Source organism: Salvelinus sp. IW2-2015, linkage group LG4p (assembly GCF_002910315.2).
Source record: "Salvelinus sp. IW2-2015 linkage group LG4p, ASM291031v2, whole genome shotgun sequence".
Taxonomy (NCBI): Eukaryota; Metazoa; Chordata; class Actinopteri; order Salmoniformes; family Salmonidae; genus Salvelinus; species Salvelinus sp. IW2-2015.
Genome location: NC_036841.1, coordinates 24,945,127 through 24,959,030, shown reverse-complemented (window position 1 = coordinate 24,959,030; position 13,904 = coordinate 24,945,127). Strand labels below are relative to the sequence as shown.

The following is a 13,904-nucleotide window of genomic DNA, read 5'->3' as shown; positions in this document are numbered from 1 at the left end:
GGTTTGAGTGTGTGTGTGGTGTTCTTAGCCACAGCTGGGGTTTGAGTGTGTGTGTGTGGTGTGGTGTTTCTATAGCCAAGGCTGGGGTTTGAGTGTGTGTGTGTGTGTTGTGTTCTGCCATAGTTACAGCTTACAAACTGACTCAAAACAGTCTGCATATGCTGTTTAATTTCTCTGCAACACACACAGTTCCATCTGTGGAAAAGATCAGCCCGTCGAGACTCTGGACTCAAACATCGAAACCTCCGTAAAAAATATTTGCCTTAGAGGGGTAAGAAATGTGATGACGGACACACACCTCATAGCTCAGACTCCAGGATAATCTCCTCTTTCAATTATAATTGTGCTCCGTCTCCTTCGCACGGGTGATGTCACGCACTAAATACCACCCCCCGAGATAATCTGTGCCAACAACCCCTCCCCCTGGCCGTCCCAGGGCGGTTTCACTAAGGTCCTCTAGCACTCGACACTTGATAGGGGCATTTGTCAAACAAATTATAGGTAAAAAAAATTCTAGGCCTATATTCAGGGGTCCTGACTTAAGTTGTTACAGAATGTGATGATGTTACATGTGTAATTTGGCTTTAGACGGGAAATGGTGCACTGGTGATGTAGGCCTCTGTCACACACACCCACACACACACAGCTCCCCTCTTAAATAAACTATACCTTCCTTTCTCGTTGTCTTTCTCTGTGTTTACTCTGTGTAAAGTTAGGTGACTGTGGCAGTTCCTTGTGCCTCTCAGTCCAACAGTTGCACCATTCCATTTGACCCAATAAAATCAACTGTTTGTGAGAATGGCTCCATTCGGACAATGATAAGGCAATGCTGTGACAACGCTGTGAGTGTGTGTGTGTCTATGTGTGTCTGTATGTGCGTGTGTATGTTTGTGTATTTGTGGCAGCGTCTGTGTTTATTATTGCAGGGTGAATTATGTCGGGGCCAGTGAGAGTTTGACAGGAGAGTCACAGAGAGAGAGCGTTTATCATGGAGGTGCTTCATCTTTCTCTCCCTGTCTTCTCACATTCACACACACATAGACACACAACAAAAACATAAATAGTGGAAATGTCTACCTAGGAACAGAGAGTGTTCCAGTCTCTTACCATGTCTGAGTCTCCCTTAGGGGTCTTGTACTCAAACGCAGTGTTTCCATCTGAATCAAGGAAGACAACCCTGCTTGGTCGCCCGATCCTAGGAGAGGAGAGAAGGAGGGAGAACAGGAGAGAGGAAGAGGGAGGGAAAACAGGAGAGAGGAAGAGAGAACAGGAGAGAGGAAGAGGGAGGGAGAACAGGAGAGAGGAAGAGGGAGGGAGAACAGGAGAGAGGAAGAGAGAACAGGAGAGAGGAAGAGGGAGGGAGAACAGGAGAGAGGAAGAGGGAAAGATACAATTTCATTTTATCAAGTTAGAGACTAGTCATTACTAATGATTATCACATGATTATTGTTAGTTTTTCTGTCAGTGTGTGTGTTACCTCTGGTAGGTGATGGAGAAGGTCAGGCTGGTTCTAGTGAGAGAGAAGCGTGCCCGGGCCACACCACTGGAGCTGGGTAACCAGGAGCCTGTCACTCCCGTCAACACTGCTACAAAGTCTGGACACACACACACACACACACACACACACAGTAAAGTATGGAGGACTGAATGGAGGAATGATTTCCTTGTTACGGGGGCTGTGAGAGAATGTGTCCTTATATGAAAACTCTATATCCTTGTACTGTATATCCATGTACTGTATATCCATGTACTGTACTTGTATATCCATGTACTGTATATCCTTGTACTGTATATCCATGTACTGTATATCCATGTACTGTATATCCATGTACTGTATATCCATGTACTGCATGTATAATATGTGTGTGTGTTTCCATGTCAGGTAGCCAAGCGGTTAAGAGCATTGGGCCAGTAATCGAAATGTCGCTGGTTCGACTCCCCGAGCCGACTAGGTGACCAAATCTGTTGATGTGCCCTTGATCAAGGCACTTAACCCTAAAAACTCCCGTTAGTGATTAAATGTTAATGACTAAATGTATATGATGTATGTCCATGCATGAGTGTACAGTATGTGTGTTTGCATGCGTGGGTTGGTGCGTCCAAGTGTGCATGCTCACCAGTGCGGCTCTCCCCAGAGGAAATGTCCTCAGAGCTGAGGTATGAGCGGTCATTGTAGGACTTGTGCAGGTCATCCTCTTTCTCCTTCTCCTGGAAGTACTCGAAGCCATCAAACACCGCCTCCGCCTGCTTCCTGTCCACCTCGCCTGGACAAGCGCAACACAACACCCAGGGGCACAGCGTGTGAGGCGGTGGGCTATTTACACAACACCTACAGGTTGGCATTACTTTAACATGAAGGCATAAAGTAAGGAGAATCACAGCAAATGTTGAATGAGTGAAACAGCTAGAAAGAGTGACAGAGTGAAAGAGAGGAGAGGAATAATTCTAAAATGCCAGGAGTTCTTTCTGTCCTCCCTAATTCTCTCTGTCTCTCTCCCTCTCTTATTTCTCTCTATCCACCCTCTCTGTCTGTCTCTCCCTCCCTTTTTCTCTCTCCTGGTGTCTCTTCCAATCACTTGTTGGAGCACTCCTGGCTCGTCTGGGTGCCACGGCAACAAGGGTTGTTTCTTAGTCCGAAGAGCAGAGGGGGAGTGACACTCACGTGCAATCCCAACAATGACCTGCTGTTCTAAACCACTGTGTGTCCTGATGTCATGAGCACATTTCAGCGCCTCACACACACTGAAATACAGACACACTGWAAAGCATACTGAGAGAAAAACACACACACTACGAGACAGACAGGCTCTTACTCACACACACATCATCAAAGAGTCCAGACTTATTTCTTCAAGGTCATCCACTTTACTCCTAGACTATCTGCTTGACTTCACTGTGTCCCTCTCATATCCTCTCTCTCTGGCTCTCTCATCTCACTCGTTTATTATCCTCTCTCTCTCTCCTCTCACTTTTTTATTATCTTCTCTCTCTCTGGCTCTCTCCTCTCACTCGTTTATTATCTTCTCTCTCTCTCTCTGGCTCTCTCCTCTCACTCGTTTATTATCCTCTCTCTCTCTCTCTTGCTTCTCTCCTCTCACTTTGTTTATTATCTTTCTCTCTCTCTCTCGGCTCTGTTCTTCTCACTCGTTTAATATTCCTCTCTCTCTCTCTTGCTCTCTCCTCTCACTTGTTATTATCCTTCTCTCTCTCTGGCTCTCTCCTCTCACTTCGTTTTATATCCTCTCCTCTCTCTGGGCTCTGTTCTCTCACTCTTTTATTATCCTCTCTTCTCTCTGGCTCTCTCCTCTCACTTGTTATTTATCCTCTCTCTTCTCTGGCGTCTGTTCGTCTCACTCGTTTATTATCCTCTCTCTCCTCTGGCTCTCTCCTCTCACTCGTTTATTATCCTCTCTGCTCTCTCTCGGCTCTCTCCTCTCACTCGTTTATTATCCTCTCTCGTCTCTCTGCTCTCTCCTCTCACTCGTTTATTATCCTCTCTCTCTCTCTGGCTCTCTTCCTCTTCACTCGTTTTATTATCCTCTCTCTCTCTGCTCTGTGCTTCTCACTCGTCTATTATCGCTCTTCTCTCTGCTCTGTTCTCCACTCGTTTATTAGCCTCTCTCTCTCTCTGGCTCTCTCCTCTCACTCCGTTTATATCCTTTCTCTCTTCTGGCTCTGTTCTCTCACTCGTTTATTATCCTCTCTGCTCTCTCTGCTCTCTCCTCTCACTCGTTTATTATCCTCTCTCTCTCATTATCCTCCTTCCTCTCTCTTTCATGGCCTTATTCCCCCGGTCCTCTCTCTTCCCCATCCACAAAGGCACGCTCTAGCTTCTGTGTAGGTCAGTCTCACCTCCTTCCTCATTTCTATACTGTATCCTCAGGTGCACCAGTGAATACACACACACACACACACACACCACACAACACAACACACACACCAACACACACACACACACAGCACAGCTACACACACACACACACACCTAATACACACACACACGACACACACACACAGCACACACCACAAACCAGCCTTGGCTAAGAACACCACATCACCACACTCAAACCCAGCCTGCTAAGAACACCACACACACACTTAAACCCAGAGCCTGGCTAAGACAACCACACACACACACACACACAAACAGCACATAAAACACGCAAACACAATCAAAGCATGCACCACACCGTTTCCATCCACTTAGGACAAACATACTCAAGCTTTTTAACATTTAGACAAACACACTCCATACTTTTCCTAAAACACAACCACAACACACTCCCAAGCTTTTCAAAAAATCACCACCACGACACCACACTCTCAACATTTTCCACATGAACCACAAACACCACTCAATGTTGTCTCCACAAAACAAACCAAAAATACAGGTGAAGCAAAGATAACTTCTTTGCCATTTTCACCCCGCTATCAAGAGAACCCATTTTGAATGTCTCTCGGGCCCACACCCTGCCAATAAGATATACCTCAGGCATTTACCTCTAACTCCAAGAGCTAGTTACCAATGTATGCCATCACTGTCTGATTAATATTAAGTCTAGAAGTGAAAAATAAGAATGCAACTAGTGTAGTCTGACTGAGCGAGAATGGAACCGTGATTAGCCTTTCTGTGTTAATTGAGTGCCGTGCATAAGAGAGACGGGTGTTGAAGGGATGCTGGTTTAGTGGAGTGTGTGCCTATGTGTGATGTGTGTGCGGCGCGCGAGAGGGGGTGCGGGCAGCGGCCGGGCGGTCCCGTAAGTGAGACACCTGTGACAGTGAAGTCTGGTCCGCGACACTGCAGCATGCGAGATGGTGGGGCAAGTGAACAGACAGACGAGGGAAATTAAGAGGAGGAAGAGTAAATACCACAACGTGAGGAACGCGGGAGCATGAGGTTCGATATTGTCTGACACAAGGTCGAGATAAGTGTAGAGGACAACCTAGCACCGCGACAGCCACCCTGAACTGAGAGGAGACTGAAGTACTAAGGTGCCAAGTACAGGCCGTCCTCTCTAGAGGTAAACAAACACCTAGAGTCCAGAAAACTCAGATGTCTCCACCCTAGAGAGAAGCCGCGTGTGAAACAAAAGAAAGCAAAGCACGAGGGCCAGGATCGTGCAGGCCAGGCTGGCGCGGGCCAAGCCGAGAAGGCCCAGGGGCCCGGCAAGGCCACGAAGGGCTAACACGCGAGCACAAGGTGAATCGGGGACAAAAGGATAGGGATCAGGAAGTTCAGAGTGAAGCTGAAGTGAGTAGCCGGAGCTAGTAGCCGTTATTGGCAGGCAAGCCTCTAGCTAGTGCAATCAGGCAACAGAGTCTAAAGTAGTGCTAGAACTCAGTGGATAGAGGTGTAACCATATTCCGGGGGCAGGCGTGTCCTAGATGAGGTCAACCTGATGAGGAGGCGACAGTTAGTAGGCTAAGTGAGGGAAGTTACCTTTTCATGCCGGCAAAAGTCGCGTACCACTCCATACCGAGATAGAGGAACAGTGGCCCTGAGAATAGGCGTGTTGCATAGGGGGTTTAGGCCTTTGGCAGGGAGCGCTACCTATAGTGATAGGGACAGACCAATCGTAGGTAGGCTAGTAGGGCGGTGTAGTCGCATCATGGCAAGTCTATATAGTAGGATCAAGGACGACATGTTAGTAGGCGTTGTAGGTCACCTACATTTGGGGCAGGCGAAGCCTAACTATAGTGAATAGTAAAAGCGTATAGGTCAGGCTATGTAGGGGGCTACCTGTTGGGGAGGGGGGGTCGGGGCCGACCGCAGTGATATAAGTTAGATAGGACAGTGGTTAGGTAGGCTTAGTAGGGGAGTTACCTGTTGGTGCACACCGTCTATCTAGTGAATAGAGGGATCAGTATAAGAAGGCGAGTAGGGGTATCTTGGGCAAGTCTATAATAGTGATAGCGACATCTAAGTAGGGCTACGTAGCCGGGGCTTACCATTTGGGAGGGCTTGTGCAGCACTTAGGTCCAGAGTAGCAGCGAGCTGTGGTCATCACAGTCTAGGTCAGGACGAGTGTCCTGCTAATGAATACATGGCACGTTCATTACAGCTTAGCTGTCCCCAACGACCTTACTGCTACACCGCCTGCTGAACCAGTGCGACATAATTAAGATAAAGAAACCAGTCAACTCCTCATTCCAGCACTGAAGCACTCGGAACAATGTATCGACCACAGCCTGATGATATCTTGTTAATGGGTCATCTATTGGGGAAAACTTAAGATCTGAGATAGGTTTCGCGTAATTGAATTAATTCATCCCTAAATAAGTTATGTTTGTTTATATTTGAGGCAGCCAAAGTTTCTTCCGATTGATTAGGTCCACATTCCAATGGCTCCACATATCAGATGACATGTACTCTATTAGTGGTATTGGGCCATAGGGTGGTTAAGACTGGAACGTCTGTCCGCGGACGAGTAAGACATTGGACCACAGGTGCATGACTTGTCCAAGACGGCTTCACGATGGTCAGGAGTGCAAAGGTGTCACTTCCAGATAATAGATGACTGTCCTGCGAAGATGAACATACCCGCAATGATGCAGTCCAGAGAACCCATTAAGAAGCAAACAATACTACTACAGTTTGGTACAGTCACATCTAAATGTAAAAACTAGATGAGTCAGCCTGTAACATCCCTCTGTTTAGATGTGGCTATAAAATGTTTGATTAAGAATTCGCGAGGTTGAGGGAATTCGTAGATACTAATTGAGAGTTTGAAACTTACAAATCAGAAGTATTGTCTGGCGATATACATACGTACATGTGAAATATTCGCTCCTGACAGTTACAATCCGTATTCACCTTGTAAATGGACATATCACTCCATTACATAGTTTAGTGACTAGCGTGTCAATGTGACACTTTGAGTCAAATGTAATGTCTACACATTGTTCACAGATGTGAACTCAATTAATGAGTTCACCTACCAAGTGATTATGTTCCCAAAGTAACTATGTTAATGTCGTGAACTCCTATGTTATTTCATTGTACTGAAACTATAGTTTGTCTAAAATGGCATAGTTAACTAATTTCCCACGGAACTATATTGTAACTTGGAGTCACCCGTAATTGTTCAATGGTAAACCTTAATGTAAATATGGATTTTAATAGTGGCCTAATCGAACCATTGACAGTAAGTGGGCTACTCCATGAATACAAATAGTTCACATTCCGTAGCAGATAGTCAACTATCCAGTTTAACATAGTTGCATCTCCTGTGATACCATTACACTCCAAATTACTAGTGCACATGCGTATATCAACTCGCATTACATAGGATTATCACCAAGGTGATACTAGCTGTAAGATGACATATCAGCTCCCGATTATACAGAGAATTCAGCTAATTGTCATTTGGACAGAAACTCATCTCGCCACCAATATGTACATGAAGTTTTCAAATGGAACATATCACTCCATTCATAGTTCACATGACATATCCACTCCATTACATAGTTCACATGACATATCACTCCATTACATAGTTCCACCTGACATAGTCACTGCATTACATAGTTCACATGAATACACTCCATTACAAGTTCACATGACAGTTACGTAGCTACAATCAATACAACATCATTACATAGTTCGCACGACATGACATATCACTCCATTACATAGTTCAACATGACATACACTCCATTACAGTCAGATCTTCAACCTGACATATCACTCCATTACATATTCAACTGACATATCACTCCATTACATAGTTCATGACAATATCACTCCATTACATAGTTCACATGACATCACTCCATTACATAGTTTCACATATCATCACTCCATACATAGTCACATGACATACACTCCATACATAGTTCACTGACATATCACTCCATTACATAGTTCACGCTGACATTAGTCACTCACATTCACTCCATACATAGTTCAAATGACATATCACTCCATTGCATAGTCACATGACATAGCACTCCATTACATAGTTCACTGACATATCACTCCATTACATAGTTCACCTGACATATCACTCCATTACATAGTTCACATGACATATCACTCCATTACATATTCACATGACATATCACTCCATTACATAGTTCACTGAACAATCACTCCATTACATAGTTCACATGACATATCACTCCATTACATAGCCTAGTCTGAGATCCACATGTTATGATGCTGGATTTTTTTCTTCTTCGAATGGCTACAATTAATTCACAATTTATGCCCGAGACAAATCAACCAAACATTCAGTAGAACAGAAACGATTGCATGGCATTGCCAGACACTTTAATAGGATAGCCAGGCCTATGCTCTTGCCAATGAGATATGTATGGACAGTTCACTGCGATGAAAGACTGCATATTCCCACATTAGCGTCAGAATAGAACGACAAAAATAGGATTCTTCCCAGCCAGACTGTGGATTGTTTGACAGATAATCGATTCCGCGGCTGGGACATGTTGCGTGGATTGACTGGATTTCTCATGCTCCAGAGCTCACCGACGCCTCCTGTTCCATTTAAATGGGCAGGGGACCCTCAATGAATATAAAAAAAAGGACATTCACACAAACAAACACCAAGCCATTTGGAAAGAGAGAAAAAAGGAATGCGCTTTGGTAGCCTAGCAGGGGCTATGTAATGGAAACCAATTGAATATTAGGTTTTGAGTATTTCAAAATAATGTTAATAAGTATATTAATAAAAGTATTGCATTATAAAAAGCCTGCATAAAAATTGCCCCAGCAACAAGTGTTTGCGCCACAAACCCTCCCCTGCCTAGCTCCATATGGGTGTGCGCCTTGTGCATTCCTCTTCCCGTTTCAGAGTCGCTGACACCGCAGCCTGGAGGTGAGCCTCCCCGGTGCCAAGTTCACTACTGTTGATTATATTGCCGGTTGCCGTAGCTGCTAACAACCTGGTTCGCATTATTCTTTCATTAAGTGACTACACTTTAAACAGTCAGTCGCGTTAGAGTTAGACGTAGCACCATGCTTTCCCGCACAACTCACTGCGATATAAATCACTGCTTGGCCACAGCAGAGAAGGCCACTAAAGAACTGCAGCAATGGACAGCCGATTGATTACAGTTTCCAGGATTGGAAAACGTTATTAGTGGCAGTTGTTAATACACTGCTCTAAACCCTTACTTCTTACTCCCATGGGCTCAGTAGGCCTACCCTTTTAAATACAAAGCAGTTTAAAGCCCTGCACATGAACCAAGATGGCATTCTCAGTGTTATGATTAAGATGTTTTCTGAAAGTTTGTTCATGAAGTAACCATAACAGTGGGACATTTGAGGAAGACAAATACAAAAATTGGGTTGATAATAAGGGTGATGCTGTGCAGTGAGACACTTTGATAGACAAAATGATAGGCTACTACAGCCTATTCTTAGCCTAAGTAATCATCTACTGACGGTCTTAAAAACGTCATAGTCATATTAGGCTATACATTCAAATTTATATTTGGCAGATTAGCAAACCAGCACTAGGCTAGCCTATAGTGCTGAAATGCCCGTGCCAGGATTCAAAACGCAGCAGGGGTCATTCATTGAATTCAGATATTTAGGTTGAAAAGAAGTAGAAAGAAGCATCTTGGCTCACCTGACATGCCCTTGGATGGTAAAGGTTCCCTCTCCGAATGGATGGGCAGAACGGGAGACTTCAGCCGTGAGGCCAGTCCAGAGTGCAGCCACGCGCAGCTCATCACGCACAATAAGGAACTCAGCGCGCGGCGAGTCTGCATCCCGGCGAGGGGTAGCATCCAAAACTGGCTCCGGTTTCTCTTTCCGTTTTCGTTCTTGAAAAACGTCTTCCCTTCGTTTTTAGAAGCTTTCACGTGAAGGTAAGTTGTCACTCCAGTAATAAACCTTCTCTAAATAAACAGGAATAGTCAGCATTAAGTCACAAGACAGCCTATTCGTTGATGGTCTTGAAGTATTCCTATTCGGAAATAAAGACTCCCAATTATGCAACAGAGAGAAGCAGAGAAAGTGACCAAAGAGTGGAGGTTCTCCGAGGCAATGACTTACCAGCCCAGAAGCTTCTGTCCCGTCCGTGCGGGTCCCTTCCCACTTTATACTTTCCCTGGACACTTGGAGCAGGCACGGGCAGGGAGGGTGAGAAGAAAGGAGTGGGTGGAGTTTAGGGGGGGGGGGGGGGGGTCAACGGGGTCTTAGAGCCTATACCACTAACCTAATTCCATGTCAAATGTGAACACCTAGTGAAGGAAAGTGGAATCTTCAGGGCTGTAGCCTACAGTAGGATAGGAGGAATGTTGGTTTCTGTGTGTGCAGCCTGTTCTGTATTTATACAACTGCTTCTAGAGTTCAGACCTAAGTGACTTAACAGAAACAAATGAACATAGTTTGAATAGCTCAGGCGAACGTATTTCAATCTGTGTTGATCCTCTATCACAGAATGCCCTTTTTTATTTAGCACTTGATTTATTTTGGCCATATTAACTTCAGCTTCAAATACCTACCATTCCTACCTGAACATTCATCTGTTTGTGTAGCCTATTCGTAAGCCAACGGTTTTGATTGTACTCTTATGTCGTTATAAATGTACAACTCAATATAATCCTGTTTTTTGGATATGTGTAGGACTACTGTTCTAGACGTCTATGTAGGTTTTGTCTGCCCTTCATCCAGTTCTCATTGAATAAGAATGTCTGAAGTCATCGACAATATCGACTCACATTCTTTATTGTTTTGTGTAGGGAAACGTTCTCTTAGATGTTATAAAAGTGAAAATTACATACAATAAACACTTGATTTAGATTTGTTTAATGAGCAATATGCTTCCCACTCCTCCATATTCCATAGGTGCGAGAAGGCGTGCAAGAGGCTTCAGGGCATGGTCCCTACGGAGGCATCACGAGCGCTCGGCGGGTCAAGTTTACAGTGAAGTGTGCCACGGAGATTATTTGAATAAGTTCACAGCAAGAGTCTCGCCAAATCAGTCATTCTGTGGAACAGTAATGATCCCTTAGTGAGTGCAAGTACAGGACAACCACCCCCAATTAGACATAATATGATGATAATACAGTAATGTATAATATAATCAAAATAATAATGGCAATAATAAAAACTAATTTCAAACTTTGGACATTAATTTGCTTATTGTAGCCTAAAGGTTCACACTCTTTGTGTGCCCTTCTTTCCCAAAGTCTCAAACTACCCCAACGAATAATAAAACAACCAAAATAAAGTCGGCCTGGGTCAGGCTGTGAATCAGGCTGTTTAGAGAAGAACCATATATCTATTACTGATTGTAGCTTTGTCTGTCGCGCCCCGGAAACGGCGCGAGCCTCTCGCCTCCAAAACCTCCCCAATCCATCCACATGCTAAACATGACGATACAATATGCTCAATGGCGATAACCTAACCCATTCAATAAGAAACCAGCACGTCCCCTATTCTGCCCGAGTGACCCTGGCTCTAACCAGTGCTATAAAACAACAACTATGAAATGAAAAGGACAACGATGTCTCGAAGCATAGGCCTATATCCAAATTAAAGTTTTCTAAAGTCTTAGGTAGGGCTGTGACGATTATTACATTTGGTAACGGTTATTGTCGATTTTTTTGTTGAGTTTGTAGGCCTAATGCATCATAATTGTGTTTGGGGCTGCAGGTAGCCTAGTGGTTAGATGTGTTAGGCCAGTAACCGAAAGGTTGCTGGATCGGATCCCCGATCCATGTTATTGTCCATAATTGTCGGTTGCATTATTATATGATAATTGTTGCCAGCATTAGTCTTAGGCTATTTGAATAAAATTGCATTCTATTTTCTGCATCCGTTTGTATTTATGGCTAGTTCCCCAGCGCCAGTGTAGGTGGAGATAGAAGTGAATGTGGGAACCCCTAAATATCTGTCAAAGTATTGGAATAAAACTGACTTATTTTGTCCCCTTGGTTTATGCTATAGACAGACATTGTAGCCGAAATTGAAGAGCAAATAAACATTATTGAAAAAGTACAGATCTGACATGCCAGTTTGGTGGTGAAAGTACATATAAAGTACACAAAATACAGTACCAGTCAAAAATATATTTTGATTTGTTTAACACTGTTTTGGTTACTACATGATTTCATGTGTTTTCATGTTTTTGATGTCGTCACTATTATTCTACAATGTAGAAAATAGTCAAAATAAAGAAAAACCTTGGAGTAGGTGTGTCCACACATTTGACTGGTTCTGTATTACATTATATTTTTATGTTCCTGACATTGTTTGTTCTGTTATTTCTTCATTTCTTTCTTTTAATTTATTTTGGGATTTGTGTGTATTGTTTTGTATTTCTAAGGTATTACTGCACTGTTGGAGCTAGCGAAGTTGTATATGTGAGGACAACGTGCAATTTTTATGCATATGTCACATTATGTGGCTGTGAGAGACTTCCATTGAGTGAGTGAAATCACACGCGGAGTTCCCCTCTCCTCCGTCCACTTCGCGCACCCGTGAAATGGAATCGATGATGTCTATTTGCACTTCATCACGAAGTGATAAACCGCCGCTTTTATTTATTGCTGCACCGACCAATTCATTAGACTGGCTAGCGAATTGTCTGTTGGAGATAACACCACACATTCATATTATGCGGGTCACACTTAGAGTAATGAGGGAGCTTTTGTGTATTTCCCTACACACATGGATTGCTACACAGTAGGTGCACTTTTCTTTAATTCCAAAAATGATGTGGTGTGTGTGTGTGGTGTGTGTGTGTGTGTGGACATGCCTGAGATAATACAACATTTGGTTTACAGATTCTGGGTGTTGTAAGACATTCTTTAATGTTGCCATATTATTGGGTATATTGTACAGCCTCCTATTATTGGATATGTAAAAGTAACGATTCAGGGTTGAAAAAGTGGAGTCAGTCCACCTCGGTAGCTTGTGTAGAGTTTGTCCTTACCTGCCGATTTTTAAAAAATTGAGTCTCATTCTCGCACCCACTTCAAGAATGAAAGTAGCTTAGCCAGGAGTTTACAGTCGTTTCCCTAAGCCTTGACTTGTGGTTTCATTTAAAGAAGAGAGGAGCGAGAGAGAGAGAAAATGAGAGGGAAAAGGAAAGAGAGAGCGCACGCGTCTGAAGTCATATGCCAAAAAACATTGATTGCGTTCTATTACAATCGATTAACCGTGACCAGCGTTTCATAAGAGTGAATACGGTTACAATTCCAATAAGACAACCTAATACACTGCTCAAAAAAAAAAAGGAACACTTAAAACAACACAATGTAACTCCAATCAATCACACTTCTGTGAAATCAAACTGTCCACTTAGGAGCAACACTGATTGACAATAAATTTCACATTGCTGTTGTGCAAATGGAATAGACAACAGATGGAAATTATAGGCAATTAGCAAGACACCCCCAATAAAGGGAGTGGTTCTGCAGGTGGTGACCACAGACCACTCTCCAGTTCTTATTGCTTCTGGCTGATGTTTTGGTCACCTTTGAATGCTGGCGGTGCTTTCACTCTAGTGGTAGCATGAGACGGAGTCTACAACCCACACAAGTGGCTCAGGTAGTGCAGCTCATCCAGGATGGCACATCAATGCGAGCTGGCAAGAAGGTTTGCTGTGTCTGTCAGCGTAGTTCCAGAGAATGAGGCGCTACCAGGAACAGGCCAGTACATCAGGAGACGTGGAGGAGGCCGTAGGAGGGCAACAACCCAGCAGCATGACCACTACCTCTGCCTTTGTGCAAGGAGAGCACTGCCAGAGCCCTGCAAAATGACCTCCAGCAGGCCACAAATGTGCATGTGTCTGCTCAAACACGGTCAGAAACAGATCCATGAGGGTGTATGAGGGCCGACGTTCACAGGTGGGGGTTGTGCTTACAGCCCAACACCGTGCAGGACGTTTGCATTTGCCAGAGAACACCAAGATTGCAAAATCTCTCTCTTT

The 13,904-nt window shown here is 44.0% G+C and overlaps 1 protein-coding gene across 1 annotated transcript in view; it reads right to left on the bottom strand.

Moving 5' to 3' along the window:
* Positions 1 to 13,904, bottom strand: part of chrd (chordin) — a 44,112-nt gene that overhangs the window by 18,005 nt on the left and 12,203 nt on the right. The window contains exons 4-6 of the mRNA XM_070436985.1: positions 2,118 to 2,264; positions 1,478 to 1,595; positions 1,108 to 1,195 (exon numbers count right to left, since the gene is read on the bottom strand). Of these exons, the coding sequence (XP_070293086.1) occupies positions 1,108 to 1,195; positions 1,478 to 1,595; positions 2,118 to 2,264 (353 nt within the window). The remainder of the gene's footprint in view (positions 1 to 1,107; positions 1,196 to 1,477; positions 1,596 to 2,117; positions 2,265 to 13,904) is intronic.